The 15,456-nt window shown below is 41.2% G+C and overlaps 1 protein-coding gene across 1 annotated transcript in view; it reads right to left on the bottom strand.

The window, feature by feature from the left end:
- MPP2 (MAGUK p55 scaffold protein 2) overlaps positions 1-15,456 on the bottom strand; it is a 77,703-nt gene that overhangs the window by 19,864 nt on the left and 42,383 nt on the right. The window contains exons 4-6 of the mRNA XM_083376270.1: positions 11,686-11,838; positions 3,272-3,421; positions 1,306-1,533 (exon numbers count right to left, since the gene is read on the bottom strand). Coding sequence (XP_083232396.1) covers positions 1,306-1,533; positions 3,272-3,421; positions 11,686-11,838 — 531 coding nt within the window. The remainder of the gene's footprint in view (positions 1-1,305; positions 1,534-3,271; positions 3,422-11,685; positions 11,839-15,456) is intronic.

Here is a 15,456-nt window from a genome sequence, read left to right as displayed (position 1 = left end):
CCTGGGGCCTCTGCCGACCCCTGACAGCCCTGCAGCTCCATCTGTCTCTCCCTCAAGGCTTCTGCAACGCTGCTGCCGCTTCAGCTCATTCCTCTCCCCTCCACTACCACATCTCTAGGACGGTCACATACTACCGGCCAGGTGCCAAAGTACCACTGGTTAAAAAGCTCTGCCCTACTGAAATAGATACGAATGATATATAAGAAATTTAGAATAGAGAACTGGAGTTTCCTATACTACAAAATCAGTGATCTCACGTTTTAACACACAATTACCTTTCTTATAATCTTAGCACAAGATTAATTACAGGTAGTCTTCAACTTATGACCACAACTGAGCCCAAAATTTCTGTTGCCCTATTTTACAACCTTTCTTGCCATAGTTGTTGAATGAATCACTGCAGTTGTTAAGTTAGTAGCATGGTTGTTAAGTGAATCTAACTTCCCCATTAGCTTGTCAGAAGGTCACAAAAGGTGATCACATGATACCGGGACACTGCAACCATCATAAATATGAGAGAGTTACCAAGAGTCTGGATTTTGATCATGTGACCATGTGGGGATGCTGCAATGGTCATAAGTGTGAAAAAATGTCATATGTCACTTTTTTCAGTGCCACTGTAACTTCGAATGTTCACTAAACAAATGGTTGTAAATCAAGGACTACCTGTAATCCAAATTATATGCAGATCACTGGACCAATTAACTTTTAAAAAACAATAATATCAAACTCTGCTTTGGAGATATTCCTTGTTTTGTTTTTTATTGGTTTACTATTCATGCTATGGTGAATCAAATTCAGGGAGCTGATTTAAGCTATGTTGCTAAGTTATATTCCAAAACATTGAAATTTGTCTATTTATTAAGAAATTTGAATTAATCATGCTTCAACTGTTGTCAAAATTTATCATATGTTCCTGGAAAGACATATGTGTACTGGATACCAAAGATTGGCTTGATAAAAATGTCACCTTTCACTTTTTGAATGGACTCTTTTCAGAATATCAGTTGGATGATATAATTTTACGTGGTCAAGATTTGTTGCTAAAGATGAGTGGTAGCAGTTCTTAAATAAACATAATTAGCACTGTTATAACTGAATTAGCATTTTTCCTTTCCTTTTAATATAATAGATCTTTAATGTCTTCTTTTATTTTATATGGGTTCACTTATTTTGTTTTTGCTTTTCTAGATGTATAAAATAATAAATACTATGAAAGATATGTTCCATATTTTACTCTAATTAGGAAGAATAATGATCACAAGTAGCAGTATCATACTGAGGATGTGGGATTACTTCTCCTACCTGGCGTGGTGGATGCGGCTCCTGATAACTGGGCAGGATCTTGAGTACAACACTTCCACTTGCATTTTTTAGCACTTCTTGGAGGGCTCGTGGATCACTGCCCACCTCTTGCCCATTCACCTCCTTGATTATATCACCCACATGCAGCAACCCCTGCTGATCAATCATGCCACCGTGTAGGATACGTGCAATAACCAGCTCACCACGCTCCACACGGAAAGTCACACCCTAGGAGGAGAGAAACAAATGCAAACCCAGGGACCTTGGATGATTTGAAAAAAAGCAACTCTAAGCTAAAGTCAAACTTGGTTAGGCTATAGGCTAGGCTGGGAATTTTTTTTTTTAAAAAAACCTACCTCTTGAATGAAGGAATGACATACTAGTTCCCTGTTATTTTTAAGAAAATAAGATTTAGTTTCCAGGAGTTGACTTTAATTCAAAAGTCTTTGATGGTGATGATTACATGCCATTAGGTCATAGATACTTCTTAACACATAGATTTTCTTCAACAAACATCTGTCCCCAGCCTGGTCCTTCAGATCTTCCAATGGTGCATCTATCCCCACTGTAACCAAGCACACCACTCTTGCTGCTGATCCTTCTCTGCTCTCTCCTTCCACTTTTCTCAGCATGAGACCCTTCCTTAGGAAGCTACATCTTTGCATAATGTGTCCATAGTAAGATAATTTGAGCCTGGTCATTCATGCCTTGAGAATTCAGGTAGGATATGCTCAATGATCCATTGATTTAGTTGCTTACTTATCCCTTCCTAGAACACACAGACACACAGACAGACAGACAGACACACACACACACACACACACACTACAATGAGATAGCACAGCAGGACTTGATGGGGGAGCTAAGAGTCTTTACCTTTCTAATATTCACATAATGTTTCGCATTTTCCGTTCAGTTACCAAGAGCATCTATTACTCATCCCTTAGATACCTCCCTCATGAATTGCAAAATGCAGTAGGTTGATGTATTGGGAAGGGAGACAGTTTGAGACTGGCTAAGAAGAACATGTAGAAGTCCTCCTAAGCTTCTCCAAGCTTCATATTCTTTTTTTTTCTTTAAAGGTGGATTTTCCTTTTCTTTTTTTTATTTTTCAAATACATGTTTTAATATCTATAAAGAATATAAGATAATGATATTCTTTAATGATAAAGATAATAAAGAGGGGGAAATGAAATGTGGACAGATAGCCAACACATCTTGAATAGGAAAACCTAAAATATCATATAGTTAATATATTCTACTACATAATGAAAAATGGTAAATGTTATACAGGATTTCATAAAAGTGAATTTTCCAAAGCACTTTCACAGCAATAGATGTTAGAGGCATCAGCTGGTCTGTGGTGAACCCTGCCAGGAATTCTATGGGAAGTATATGTCCATTTAAAATGTAGTACATAAGTAAAACTAAATAAAACAGTTCAGAAACACTTTAAAAGCAATGATAGATGACAGCAAAATTAGAAGCAGAAATTATCATGACAACAAATTCTCTTCCTTTCTATTCCCTTTTTCTAAGTCAGATATTTTCAAAATTTTAAGCATTCCTCACTCTGTGATCTTTCAGTTCCTCTCCACATTTTCGTCCCATATCATGTACCTGGATAACTGGCTAGCAATTTATATAAATTTATATTCACTCAGGAATGCACTGTCTGGTGATTTGGAAATAATTTATTTCTAAACAATTAGATATTTATTTCTAAACAATTAGACTCAGTCCTCTCCATTAACAAAAGATGAATTTTCATTCTCGTCAAACAACATAAATCTGCTTATATCAAACCTTTTTTTGTTTTGTAACACTTTCTTCAGGTATCAAATATTAGATGGTAAGCTCTTTGGGGCAACAATTTTGTTCTATGTTTTTGAACATAATTTATGCTGATACTATACATAAGCCAACAACTGGTATAAAATCCAACCTATAGAAGGTATTTGCTCACCAGGTGTTCGCCAGCAGTCTTACGAATTCCCACCATGCGTACAGCATCTGGTGGAACTGGCTGGTTGTTGAACATGGGGTCCAGGACAGGACTGGGTGGTGGAGTCTCGTAGCTCTTAGAGGCAACAGAATCATGGGTTTCCAAAAGGGACTGTGAAAAGGGAAAGAAAGGGATAGTGACAGAGCAGAGGGGGGGGGAGAAGGAAAGACATAATCAGCTGAGATCAGAAACCAGCAAATCAAACATATTGGGGGTGGGGGGTGACTAAGGCTAGGATGGGCAATGTCAGTGGGTATCCAAATGGTCTTGAATGCCAATGCCCATCCAGGTAGCTATCCAGTAGGAAGTTCACATTAAAGCAGAAAAATACGTCTCTCCTCCCCAAAACACTTTCCCAGGGAAATACTGTAAGCTGTTAGCTCAGTCATAAAACATTTAAACACAAAGAAATGTTGATTATAACATTAAATGTGCTTAAAAATGAAACAAAAACATTAGAAGACACTCTTACATCCAGAAAAGGTAACATTCCAACAGTGATTGTTCTTAAAGACTGCTTTAATTTAATAATCTATTACATTTATAGTGCCATTCTCATTTTTGCCATTCTAACTAATTTTACTATAATCAAATCAACTATTAGATGAAATATATTGCATAGATTCAATATATATTGTGTATGGACATGGACTTGTATATTGTAATTTAACAATATAATTTACAGGTTAGAGACACTGCATTCTTCCCCCTTTTTTCAGGACAATCTTGCTGGCTCTTATACTGTGCTGAGCAATCTATGCTTCAGTGAAATTGTGTTTCACCAAAGATTAGCCATTTGGCAACCTGGAAGCTTTTGCCAGTCTACCTGCCTCTTTGTGGATGACTGCCTGTCATGATGAGGACCTCCTGCAGAGAGGTGGGTGCTGGTCAAAATTAAAGTGCCTCTGGAAAAACTCCTTCAATTTTCCAAAGTTGTTATTGTTAGTTGCAAAGTCGTGTCCGACCCATCGCGACCCTATGGACAACGTTCCTCCAGGCTTTCCTGTCCTCTACCATCTTCTGGAGTCCATTTAAGCTCACGCCTACTGCTTCAGTGACTCCATCCAGCCACCTCATTCTCTGTCGTCCCCTTCTTCTATTGCCCTCAATCTTTCCCAGCATTAGGCTCTTCTCCAGTGAGTCCTTCCTTCTCATTAGGTGGCCAAAGTATTTGAGTTTTAGCTTCAGGATCTGGCCTTCTAAAGAGCAGTCAGGGTTGATCTCCTCTAGGACTGACCGGTTTGATCGCCTTGCAGTCCAAGGGACTCACAGGAGTCTTCTCCAGCACCAGAGTTCAAAAGCCTCAATTCTTTGGCGCTCAGCCTTTTTTATGGTCCAACTTTCACTGCCATACATTGCAACTGGGAAGACCATAGCCTTGACTATACGCACTTTTGTTGACAGGGTGATGTCTCTGCTTTTTAGTGTGCTGTCTAGATTTGTCATGGCTTTCCTCCTGAGGAGCAAGCATCTTTTAATTTCTTGGCTACAGTCCCCATCTGCAGTGATCTTGGAGCCCAGGAAAATAAAATCTGTCACTACCTCCATTTCTTCCCCATCTATTTGCCAGGAATTGAGAGGGCCGGATGCCATGATATTGGTTTTCTTAATGTTTAGTTTCAACCCAACTTTTGCACTCTCCTTCTTCACTCGCAACAAGAGACTCTTCAGTTCCTCTTCACTTTCTGCCATTAGAGTGGTATCATCTGCATATCTTAGGTTGTTGATATTTCTTCCAGCAATCTTAATTCCAACTTTTGATTCATCTAGCCCTGCCTTTCTCATGATGTGCTCTGCATATAAGTTAAATAGGCAAGGCGACAGTATACAGCCTTGCCGGACTCCTTTCCTAATTTTGAACCAATCAGTGGTTCCGTGTCCAGTTCTCACTGTTGCTTCTTGGCCCGCATATAGGTTTCTCAAAATACAAATAAGATGGTCTGGTACACCCATCTCTTTAACGACTTGCCACAGTTTGTTATGATCCACACAATCAAAGGCTTTAGCATAGTCAATGAAGCAGAAGTAGATGTTTTTCTGGAACTCTCTAGCTTTCTCCATGATCCAGCATATGTTGGCAATTTGATCTCTAGTTCCTCTGCCTCTTCGAAATCCTGCCTGTACTTCTGGTAGTTCTCAATCCACATACCACTGAAGTCTAGCTTGTAGGATTTTAAGCATAACTTTACTAGCATGAGAAATGAGTGCAATGGTGTGATAGTTTGAACATTTTTTGGCACTGCCTTTCTTTGGAATTGGAATGTAAACTGATCTTTTCCAATCCTGTGGCCACTGTTGAGTTTTCCAAATTTGCTGGCAAATTGAGTGTAGCACTTTTACTGCATCGTCTTTTAAGATTTTGAATAGCTCAGCTGGAATACTGTCACCTCCACTAGCTTTGTTGTTGCTCAGCTTTTCTAAGGCCCACTTCACTTCACATTCTAGGATGTCTGGCTCGAGGTCAGTGACCACCTCATTGTGATTATCAGGGACGTTAAGCTCATTCTTGTATAGTTCTTCTGTGTAATTTTGCCATCTCTTCTTAATCTCTTCTGCCTCTGTTAGGTCCCTGCCATTTTGGTCCTTTATCATGCCCATTTTTGCATTGAACGTTCCCTTCATCTCTCCAATTTTCTTGAAAAGATCTCTGGTCCTCCCTATTCTATTGTTTTCTTCTATTTCTTTGCACTGTTCATTTAAGAAGGCATTCTTATCTCTTCTAGATATTCTCTGGAATTCTGCATTTAATTGGGCATATCTTTCTTTTTCTCCCTTGCCTTTTGCTTCCCTCCTTTCCTCAGCTATTTGCAAAGCTTCCTCAGACAGCCATTTTGCTTTCTTGCATTTCTTTTTCTTTGGGATGGTTTTGGTTGCTACCTCTTGTACAATGTTGCGAACCTCTGTCCATAGTTCTTCAGGCACCCTGTCTATCAGATCTAATTCCTTAAATCTATTTGTCACCTCTACTGTATATTCAACAGGGATATGATTTAATTCATACCTGACTGGCCTAGTGCTTTTCCCTACTTTCTTCAGTTTAAGCCTAAACTTTGCAGTGAGAAGCTCATGGTCTGAGCCACAGTCAGCTCCTGGTCTTGTTTTTACTGACTGTATAGAGCTTCTCCATCTTTGGCTGCAGAGCACATAGTCAATCTGATTTCTGTGTTGACTGTGTGGTGATGTCCATGTGTAGAGCCGTCTCTTGGGTTGTTGGAAAAGAGTGTTTGCTATGACCATCGTATTCTCTTGACAAAATTCTATCAGCCTGTGCCCTGCTTCATTTTGTACTCCAAGGCCAAAGTTGCCTGTTATTCCAGTTATCTTTTGGCTTCCTACTTTAGCATTCCAATCCCCCATGATGATAAGGACATCATTTTTTGGTGTTAGTTCTATAAGGTGCTGTAGGGCTTCATAGAACCAGTCAATTTCATCCTCTTCAGCACCGGTGGTTGGGGCATAGACTTGGACTACTGTGATATTGAATGGTTTGCCTTGGATTCGAACTGAGATCATTCTGTCATTTTGAGGGTTGTATCCCAGTATTGCTTTTCCTACTCTTTTATTGACTATGAAGGCTACTCCATTTCTTCTGAGGGATTCTTGCCCGCAGTAGTATACCTGATGGTCATCTGAATTAAATTAACCCATTCCTGTCCATTTTAGTTTGCTGATACCTAAGATGTCGATGTTCAGTCTTGTCATCTCTTGTTTGACCACGTCCAGCTTTCCTTGATTCATGGATCTTACATTCCAGGTTCCTATGGAGAAAAAATCTTTACAGCATTGGACTTTTCTTTCACCACCAGACATATCCACAGCTGAGCATCCTTTCGGCTTTGGCCCAGTCGCTTCATTCTTTCTGGCACTACTAGTACTAGCCCTCTGCTCTTCCCCAGTAGCATACTGGACGCCTTCCAACCTGAGGGGCTCATCTTCCAGCATCATGTCATTTTGCCTTTTGGTACTGTCCATAGGGTTTTCATGGCAAAGATACTGGAGTGGGTTGCCATTTCCTTCTCCAGTGGATCACATTTTGTCAGAACTCTCTGCTATGACCTGTCCGTCTTGGGTGGCCCTGCACGGCATAGCTCATAGCTTCATTGAATTACGCAAGCCCCTTCGCCAAGACAAGGCAGTAATCCATGAAGGGGATTCCAAAGTAGTCCTTGCTTACTGACAATCACTGTGACTCGAACTTTCAATAAGCAATGTGGTCATAAGGTACAACATCATGTGATGGCTCTGACCTACAGTGCCATTTCCGGTGGTTCCAGTTGTCCTTGTTAGGCAAATCCCACATAGTCGCATGTCCCGTGATCATCATTTGCAACCTTCTGGAGACTTCCCCATTGACTTTGCTTGTCAGATGTCAGCAGTAATGGTTGCAAATAGTGATCATGTGACCATGGCATACTGTGATGTCATAATTGCAAGCCAATCACCAAGCATGCCAAATTGCAATTCCATGACCATGGAGATGCTGCAACAGCTTCATCCACAAGGATCTGCTATAAGTACCCCATGTTCAAATGGTCACTGAACATGTTAATGTTAAACGAGGACTACCTGTATACAATTTCTCAGGAAGAATAGGAGGAGGATGGCTACTCTAACAGCAACCTATCTCACTCAAAGAATTTTGGTACCTACTTTCTGACACACCAGCACATCCACTCTGCTGGTTCCAAAGGCCAAATGGTGACTCAATAAGAGACTCATCTTTTCCATTTTGTTCCAAGATTTTAGATATGTAAACCAGTTTGTGATTCCAATTCATCTTATTATTCCTGTTCCCAGCATAGTCCTTGCTTCTGTTCCACCAGATGCATCTTGCTTTTCTTTTGTGAATCTTTGGTCTTTTTTTAGGTTGTCTATATCCTAATATACCATACTGTCAGTGGCGTAGCGTGGGGGGTGCAGGGGGGGCCGGCCGCACTGGGCGCAACATCTGGGGGGGCGATCGCACTGAGCTGCTCAGGGAGCCCCAAGGGCTGCACAGAGTTGGCTTGGCTCCGCTCTCGAGCTGCTCTTTCTTGCAAAGCGAAATGAGTCCGGCAGGTGAGATGGGCGGCCACATAAACTGAATAAAATAAATAGAAGCGGCCAACTCTCCTCCCAGGCTCAGGCCAACCGCAAGCGCCCCGCAGGCGCCCTGGCAGGTTTGGCCAAGCGAAGACGGACCCGCTGGCCGGCCGGCCTAGCTTCGTGCGCATGCGTGGCTTTATTTAGCGGGGCTCACGTGCGAGCTTGAATGCAGCGGCTCTTGCAGGTCGGAGCCCCGCCCAGCCACCCTCGAGAGGGACCCGGAAGCATCCCGCATGCGCGCGACTCTTCTTGGAAAGTCTACGCCGCTGTGGGGCGCGTCTTTTCAGCAGTGCCGTGACGTCACCGCCCGCCCGCCCCTCTATTTCCGCTTCCGGTTGCCTTGCCCCGGGTGCTGACAACCCACGCTACGCCACTGCATACTGTATCTGTTTCCTTTCATCTATCAGAAACTCCAATGTACTATGCTTGGCTGCCCCAGGGATTCCAGAATCCTTCAATTTTGTTCTTCTATGAAAGAGCTACTTGGTTTAGTACAGTCACAAGCTCCTGATTGCAACTCCCTTGTAGGAGTTGTGTCAAAAGACTTTCCTTGATTTGTGAATACCTTGTATCTTTCCTATCTCTACCCAGCTACTGTACTAGGCAGGCTCTAAAGACTTTCCTGTGGACTATATATTGTCATCAATGGGTTGCTGAATATTTTGCCTTAACTAAATCACTGCATTCTTTCATTGCAGAAACCACTTCCAATCCGTTACAGTGAGATGGGGAAGCAGAACTAGCAATTGCTCTTTTAAGCGTACGTTTTTTGCTGCCCCCACATTAGGATGACCTTTAAAAAAATTACACTGTATTGTGATGAACACCAAGGACTGCAAAGAAGATGCTGATTCAACTGGGTCCTCCACCCCTCATCCAGGCCAGTGGAATTGCTCTCAAATGAAGCTTGATCCAATTGTCAAAGGATTTCCATCTTGTTTCCTCAAATTTCATTCTTTTCTTTGGTGGCTTTTGCCACCAGGATGCCTCTAGAAAATTGAATGCTGGATGTTCTGTGTATTCCCTTCATGCTGCTCTTCTTTGCCTGAGATACTTAAGATTTAGCACCTGGTGCTCTTACTTATGCCTGCTACTTGACAGTGGGACAAAGTGCAAATATTTATGCAGATTCTAAAATATGCTTATGGCATTTAACATTCCTTTGGTACTCTCTGGCAGAAGAGACAGTTTCTAACCTCTGCAGGAACCTCAGATTCCCATGCTCCTTTAATTCATGCTTTGCTTCAAGTTCTTTTTGCTATAAAATAGCTATTGTCTGGGGTAAAGCACACAGCAACAGATGATTCTGAAGTTGTTAGTGGAAATCAGCGCACTGGTGGACATGCACACTGGTGCACAAAAACCAAGACTATAGTAATCTTAGGAGCCATACAACCCAGAGATTTGCTTGGAGCTTACCCTCAAGCTCTTATGAACCTGTACCTTCTCTTGTGAATATTGTTGTTGAAAATGTGCAGGGAATGCAGCAGAATCCCCACGGTTCTAGCAACTTCTGAACAGAGGCCCAGTAGAATTAGTGAAATACATGTTTTGTATAATACATAGGGTGTCCCACACAAAGAGGGGAATGGCTTAGTCTTTTTTGTCTGACTGATATTCTCTTCTTATCCATCATTGGTTACGCTCATTCTGGATATGCCATTACACAACATGGATTCATGGGAACCTACCAATTCCATAGCCATACCTACGTCTCTGAGTCTTACAGATGGAATTTGCATTCTTCATGAAAAAGTGGGCTCTGGTTTTTGGTGGCCATGGACCGTACTTTTTAAAGATAGATGGAGACGTACCGTGTCACCATGCTGATGACAGAGAAATAACTAAGTGATTTTGTTTCTAGGGAGACTTGCCTTATTCATCAGATTGTCATACAGATATTCATTCCACCATTTAGAAAACCAAAACCAATTGCAAAGCTTTGGATGTTAAATTATAATTCTGCACTCCTTATCCCTCAAAGGCTATAGTTATATAGAAGAGTAGAACCAAGATATTAAAACTCAGTTAACTAAAATCACAGCAGATATTGGCCTTGTTAATGGCCAGAGGCCTTCCCTACATTGTCATGGAAATCAGAACACTCCCCAGCAGCAAACTCTCCTCCCCTTTGAAAGTGTATTTAGTTAACAGATGCCACGGAGACCCGTTGCCACTGGCATGCAGGTGTGTCCACCGGCAACAGCAGGTCTCCAAACTGCTGTTCGGGCAGAGCTGTGTGCGCACCTCTCCAAAGGTTTGGAGAGGTGCTTGCGCAGCTCCACCCAAACACCCATGTCGAGACCTGCTGGTGTTCAGGCGGAGGTCGGGCGGCAGTTTGGAGGTCCCGTGGGTGGCTCCAGCGACGCTCGGGCTGAAGGCAGCGCCGCAACCCAGCACCCGTCACCACGGAGACCCGTTGCCGCTGGCGTGGAGGTGCGTCCACATAAAAAAAAGTGGAACCGCGCGCGTGTATCCACGTGTGCGCATGCGCAAAAAACATTTTGTGCATGCACAAAACATTTTTATGCGCATGCGCATGCGTGGATGCATGCACGCGGCTCCCACTTTTTTTTATCTGTGATGGAACCGGTTCCCAGTGGCTCTTTTGCTTTTTCAGGTTGCCGACCCCGAGCTACACAAATCTAACCGCTTTTATACATATACTAGAGTACAAGTAGTTGCAATATAATATGTGTCAAAGTTACACAGTAGAGATACTCCTTCTTAATTCAGCACCTGGATGAAAAAACATGCAGCTGCCACTGAATAGAATGTTATAAATGCAGGTCATTAATTACTTCGATCATCCAGATGTTTCAGATTTTTGTTTTTTTTTAAAAAAGCACTAATCTGATAGCCTTTCTTATAAAATCTCAGCAAATGAAATGCTGCTGTAAGTGGCAGTACCCATCTCAATCATATATAATGCTAACACTCTCAGCTTGGTACAAAACACAATGACTAGTATTCATTGCTTTCTGTCCCTTTTTTCTGTCTCTCTAATTAATACATATATAACCTTTTGGAATAGACTTTGGGGAAGAAATCTAGGAGATTTCTAAGCAGGAACAGAAGGCTTCTAAATGTAATAAAATTTCAAGCAGGCCCCCTATGAGATTATGAAGTCCAGAATCTAAATTTACCTAACTGTACCATTTTTGTTCCTTGTCCTACCAAGTCAATGCCAAATACTCTACAAACAAATCAACAAGGCATACAAAAATTCTGGAATTCTCTCTTTCTGCTCCTCAATTTTCTCCTGCCCCCCAGGAAGGTTCCCCTCCTACCTGGAAATGGGGCTCCTGGAGGATGCGGGCCAGTTCGGCTGCTGTGCTATCTTGCTGAGCAATGTGTGTGATGTCTTTAAGTATCTCCTGGACCAGCTCCAAATTGTTGTCCCGCACAGCCTCCAGCTTTGTCTCCTCCAGCCGCTCATGAGCCTACAGGGTGGATGGGGAAAGAGCAAAGAAGACGGGATTAAAGGGACACATAAACAGATAAACCCATGCTAACCCTTTGTCCTCCTACTACAGCCTTGCATCCTGGCAGATAATATAAGGATATTAAGTTATATTCTTTGGGTTCCCTAAAAATTACAAGATCACCACTTTAAGGTTTGTTGATATTTTTTTTAATAAGCATAAAAGGCTTTCAGACACCTCTAGAATTAAATAGCTTTACACAGTGGGTGCCCGTCAAGCTTTGTCAAGTCTTTCTGAAGACAAAGACAAAGAATAGGCTGTGCATGTTATAAAGAAAAAGAAGCCAAGTAATTACTCTTCTGTATGAAAACACACAACCCACTTGCTCAGAAACACAGCAAGGGGAACAGTGAGACAACTGAGAACTTTTCCTGGCCCTCAGTGGCATGCAGCCAGAAATCAAACAGGTCTTTGCTGTATGAAAGATGAATAGCTGCTCTAGATAAGCCTCAAGCAGGGAAACAGACACAAAAGAGAAAGAGCTAAAAATAATAGACTGGCAAATAGAGGCTTAACTTCACTCATGGAATCAGCTCAGATTGGGGGAGGGTGAAAAGAGCAGGCTTAATATGAATCCGATCTGGGAACTATTTTTCTTTGCCAAAATCAGTGCTGGAAAATACTGAAGTGGAAAGCTGCTGCACTTATTTGATGGAATAAAGACAAATTCTACATCCCAACCCTGTAATGCTCGTGGATTAGGAAACTGATCATCTAAAATACATGGAGGATATCATTCAAGCATTTGGTCAGAAGACTTTCAGTATTTTTAATAGGAAAACTCCTGAGATTTGGTTTTAGAGCTTTCTAGCCAGTAATTTTAGCAACTTTAAGATGTGCGGACTTCGACTTCCAGCATGCTGGCAAGTGTGAAACTTAAAGTTGCTGAGGTTGAGAAATACTATGGTAGACTGTTGACTTCTTTGGGATGGGGATGGATTCTGAGAAGATTTAGGAGCTTGTGGCCTACACAACTACCATGAATTTGTTCCAAGTAATCTCTAGCCTGATTCACAGTGGTAGCCAGATAATAAATCCAGAATAGTTGGCATGTCATCTGAAATTCGAAGATGTCATTGTGAATCCTTTGCAGTATTTGGATTACATTCTGTCACCCCTGCTGATATTTGAAGAATCAAAGGACTAGTTAAATGATACATCCCTGAAGCCTCATGGACTGACACAACTTTTAGCAGGCCTTAGGGATTTCACTAGAAATTCAGCAGATCAAATTCTGAAATGGCCTCTCTCCTTTTGCTTATTCTGAGACACTGCTTGGTTTACCAAATGAAAGGAAGTTTGGAAGTGATCTTGACTGAACATGGGTTCATGTTCAAGCCCACAATGTGGTTTCCACTCCCACCTACAGTAAGCTCATTCAGACAGACTCTTTTTGAGATGGTTTGAAATGCTTCTTTCCAGGTTTCCTGATGCACTGCAATTTAAGAGATAATCTGTCAACTATCTCTTGGTTATTTATATCTATTCTCCTTTTCGCTTCTTTCCTAGCCTCCTCACAACATCACACAAATGTCTACTTGAAGAAGCTGACAGAAGTCATCTATTAACCCACAGAGAAGTATCAATATGCTGATGATATGCAGATATTTGTTTCTACCTCAGGCTGGGCTCCCAAATGCAGAAGGGCCTTAGATCTGGTATCTGAAGCCTGTGAAGAATTGAATGGGAAAGAACAAACTTAAGCTGAATCTCTTCAAGATGGGTGTTATTTATTCCAAAAGCGAATGGCTTTGTTCCAGCTCAGCTGTGCTACTGGGCGGGATGTCGCTCTCGTTTAAAAAGCAACCACACATTTGAGATTACTGCTAGACTCAGGGCTACTGCTTGTTAGGCAGATGGAGGCCATGGCTAGGAGAGCCTTTGCTGCCAATTTCTGAGGATGAGTGAGCTGCAGTCCTTCAGGAATTGGAAGCCTTGGTGGAAATAGCATATGGCCTCATTACTTGTTCTGGGACAGGCGTTGTATTGCGAATATAATTCCTTGTTGAGACACTTATTGGTCTGTTTAAGCGAATTTAGTCACATTTAAGGGCCCTTTCCTTCAAAGACCAGCAACACATGAACTGCTGCTTGCCTTTCACCATGCGTTATTTCTATGAATTTATTTTTCTTTCATTATATTGTATTTCCTATGGGTTCTAACAAGTGCAAAACTGGAGACATTAATTAGTGGAAACAAGAGGGGCAGAAATGAATAATGAAAAAAGAGGGAGAGGAAACAATTTCTTTCTAGTTGTATCTTTTGGGCAGGAGTCTTCCAGTTTGCTTGAAGTTTTATCTTAGGTTTGGAAGTAGAGAACTACTAGCTCTCCCGATGTTGCTAAACTGTAACTCCCAGCAGCCCCAACTAGCCTGTTTAATGGTGAAAACTGCTGAAAACTGTAGTTAGCAATATACTGACATTTGTAAATTCCCATTCTAATCTTAGTTGTAATACTGACAGCAAACTGAGATTCAGAGTTCTCACTCAAGGTACAAAAGAACACTTTCCAATGACTCTACTTCAGACACATTTCGTGAAGACTTAGCTCTCACTAATGCTCAGCAAAATAGAAGGAAAAAGAAGTGGATGGACAGCAGCAAGGTGGATGGGCCAGTTACAGTGTGAAGAGCACACCATTAGAAGACTTGGGAGACCGTGTAAAGAATGGATTGTCACAGAGAAAATTTACCTTTGTGGTTGCTAAGGATAAAAAATGATGACACACAATCACTTCATCAATCATGAGCCAACATTCAGGATGGTGGAAGAGGAAAATGACAATTTATGAAATGTACCTTAGCCACCCAACTCCAATAGACTCTAGACATTTTAGAAGACATACAGTTAAAACTGTTAAACATAAAACAAAACAGGATGGACTAAAAACAACCATAACAAATGACCTTTGCTGATCTCAAAAAACTAAGATTTGGTTAGTACTTGGTGGGGGGCCCATCAAGAAATCACAGGCTATAAAATAAACTAAGTCTAAAACAGACCCCAGCAGAAGGCAATGGCAAACCAACAAAACAGAAGTGATGCAGCTTAGATGTAGCATCCCACCAGATTTTGAGTTCATGTTTTTCTAGGAAAAGTTACAAATAAAAATTTTTATGCTAGTAAATGCTGGGAATCTAATGGTAAGTGTTGAAGATACCAGGAACAGAAAGAAGTGATTGAACAAGTATTAAAAGGCAAACAAGAATCAGAACTCGTTCTTAGTATGAAGAAAATTTTTAGATAAAATTAGGAAGAATTTCTGAAACATTACAGTAATTTCCCAGGAGAGAAGATGAAAGGAGGTACTGCAGAATCACCAATCTGGGATCATCCAGGATTCTTTAAGCTTTTGTATATGGACAGTACATTATAACTTTTTTGTTGCAAAGAACAGCTTTCTTTTTTTTTGTTATTCACATTTTCCTGTTTGGTAGATTCTGCAGCTATAAATGGTGATTTTTTTTCAGTAAACAGTTATTAAAATTAACAATTCTTTTCATAAACAAAGTGGAATGAACTTGGTTATTGTTGGGGTTTTTTTGAATGAATATAAGATACAAATGTATTCATGA

This window comes from Vipera ursinii (genome assembly GCF_947247035.1).
Source record: "Vipera ursinii genome assembly, chromosome: Z".
NCBI lineage: Eukaryota > Metazoa > Chordata > Lepidosauria > Squamata > Viperidae > Vipera > Vipera ursinii.
Note: the sequence above shows the minus strand (reverse complement) of the source record. Positions and strands in the feature narration are given on the sequence as shown.